Genomic DNA, 1,716 nt, shown 5'->3' on the forward strand with positions numbered 1-1,716 from the left:
AGAAATGATACCTCAGGTATCATTTTAAACAGTTGTTCTTTTCCATGGGAGCTGGCCCATTCTGACATTTCTGCTCCCTTTCATCATGTCTTTGGCTCAGAAGATACAGTTACTGGGTCCCTCATACCATCTAGTGGCTGTCTCTAGGATATGCTCATGTGAGTCTATTCCTTACAGACCACCTAAACTAATTATATAAGACAAATGTGACTTGAATGTGTTAAGTTGAAAAAAAAAAAAGATTTTTCTGAGTATTCCTGGCCTTCTATCAATGCACATTTATATTTTTAAGACTTACGCAAGGTATTGTGTGTGAAAATATTTTCCCCAAATATTTACATGTGAGTGTGTATGTTGGGATTTTGTTATTATATAGCTATTGTAAAAATAAATATGCAGATTATACTATTTTCTTCTATTCTAATATCCACTTGTTTTTCTTTCAGTGGATATCATTCTCAGTATAGATGGGGACTGGAAACTATACAACGGTAACAGAGTTCATTATTTTGGGGTTAGCAGAGGATACTACAGCTTGTGCCATTTTATTTATTGTGTTTCTGGGAATCCACGTGGTCACCTTAATGGGCAATGTGAGCATAATCACGTTAATCAGAAGCAGCCCTCAGCTTCATACCCCAGAGTACCTTTTCCTCTGCCATTTGGCCTTTGTAGACATTGGGTACTCCTCATCAGTCACACCTGTCATGCTCATGGGCTTCCTCAGGGAAGGAACCTCTATCCGTGTTGCTGGTTGTGTCGCTCAGCTCTGTTCTTCGGTCACATTTGGGACGGCTGAGTGCTTCTTGCTGGCTGCCATGGCCTATGACTGCCATGTGGCCATCTGCTTGCCCCTGCTCTACGCCACCCACATGTCCCCCAGAGCCTGCATTCTCTTAGTGGGGGCTTCCTATTAAGGTGGGTGTGTGAATGCTTGGACATTTACTGGCTGTTTGTTAAGCCTGTCCTTCTGTGGACCATATGAAGTCAATCACTTTTTCTGTGATTATTCACCACTTCTGAAGCTTTCTTGTTCTCATGATTTTACTTCTGAAATAATTCCAGCCATTCTTCTGGCTCCATCATTGTAGTTACTGTGTTTATCTTCGCTTTCTCTTACATCTACATCCTTTTCTCAGTCCTGAAGATATGCTCTACTAAGGGGCAGCATAAAGCCTTCTCCACTTGCACCTCCCACCTCACAGCAGTCACTCTGTTCTATGGGACCATTACCTTCATTTATGTGATGCCCAAGTCCAGCTACTTAACTGAACAAAACAAAGTGGTGTCTCTGATCCCCTGTTGAACCCCCTCATTTACAGTCTCAGGAACAAGGAGGTTAAAGAGGCCATTAGAAAATGAATGGCTAGACCACACTGGTAGTCCTACTAAAGTAATCTGATTTTTAATAATAAGCACTGTGTAATGAAGGCCTCTCCTGCAGATGAATAAATAATGTACTAAGTAAATTTCAGTGTATATTCATAGTATTCTAGACTCACAAATTTCATTTCTTTTTATTGTCAAGAAAATTTTCAGTGTAAAAAAATAAATGTGCATTCACCAAGATAGGAACATTAGCAAAAAAAAATTTTATTCTCAGTTTACCCACCATTTCTTGCATCTACAAGTACAAATCTTTTCAAATAAGTTCTGTGCTCTTTGAACGCAGTCTTCGGAAATAACTGGAAGCACCTGAAACTCCTTGAGTGGGAA

At 39.9% G+C, this 1,716-nt stretch overlaps 1 protein-coding gene across 1 annotated transcript; it reads left to right on the forward strand.

Moving 5' to 3' along the window:
• Nucleotides 1-467: 467 nt before the first annotated feature.
• On the forward strand, nt 468-1,362 carry LOC101286481 (olfactory receptor 5P3). Its single transcript, XM_012536516.1, is given in 3 exon segments — nt 468-1,065; nt 1,068-1,292; nt 1,295-1,362. Coding segments are annotated over 3 exon segments (891 nt in total).
• Nucleotides 1,363-1,716: the final 354 nt, after the last annotated feature.

The sequence above is a fragment of the Orcinus orca genome, chromosome 8 (genome assembly GCF_937001465.1).
Source record: "Orcinus orca chromosome 8, mOrcOrc1.1, whole genome shotgun sequence".
In the NCBI taxonomy this organism is placed as follows: domain Eukaryota; kingdom Metazoa; phylum Chordata; class Mammalia; order Artiodactyla; family Delphinidae; genus Orcinus; species Orcinus orca.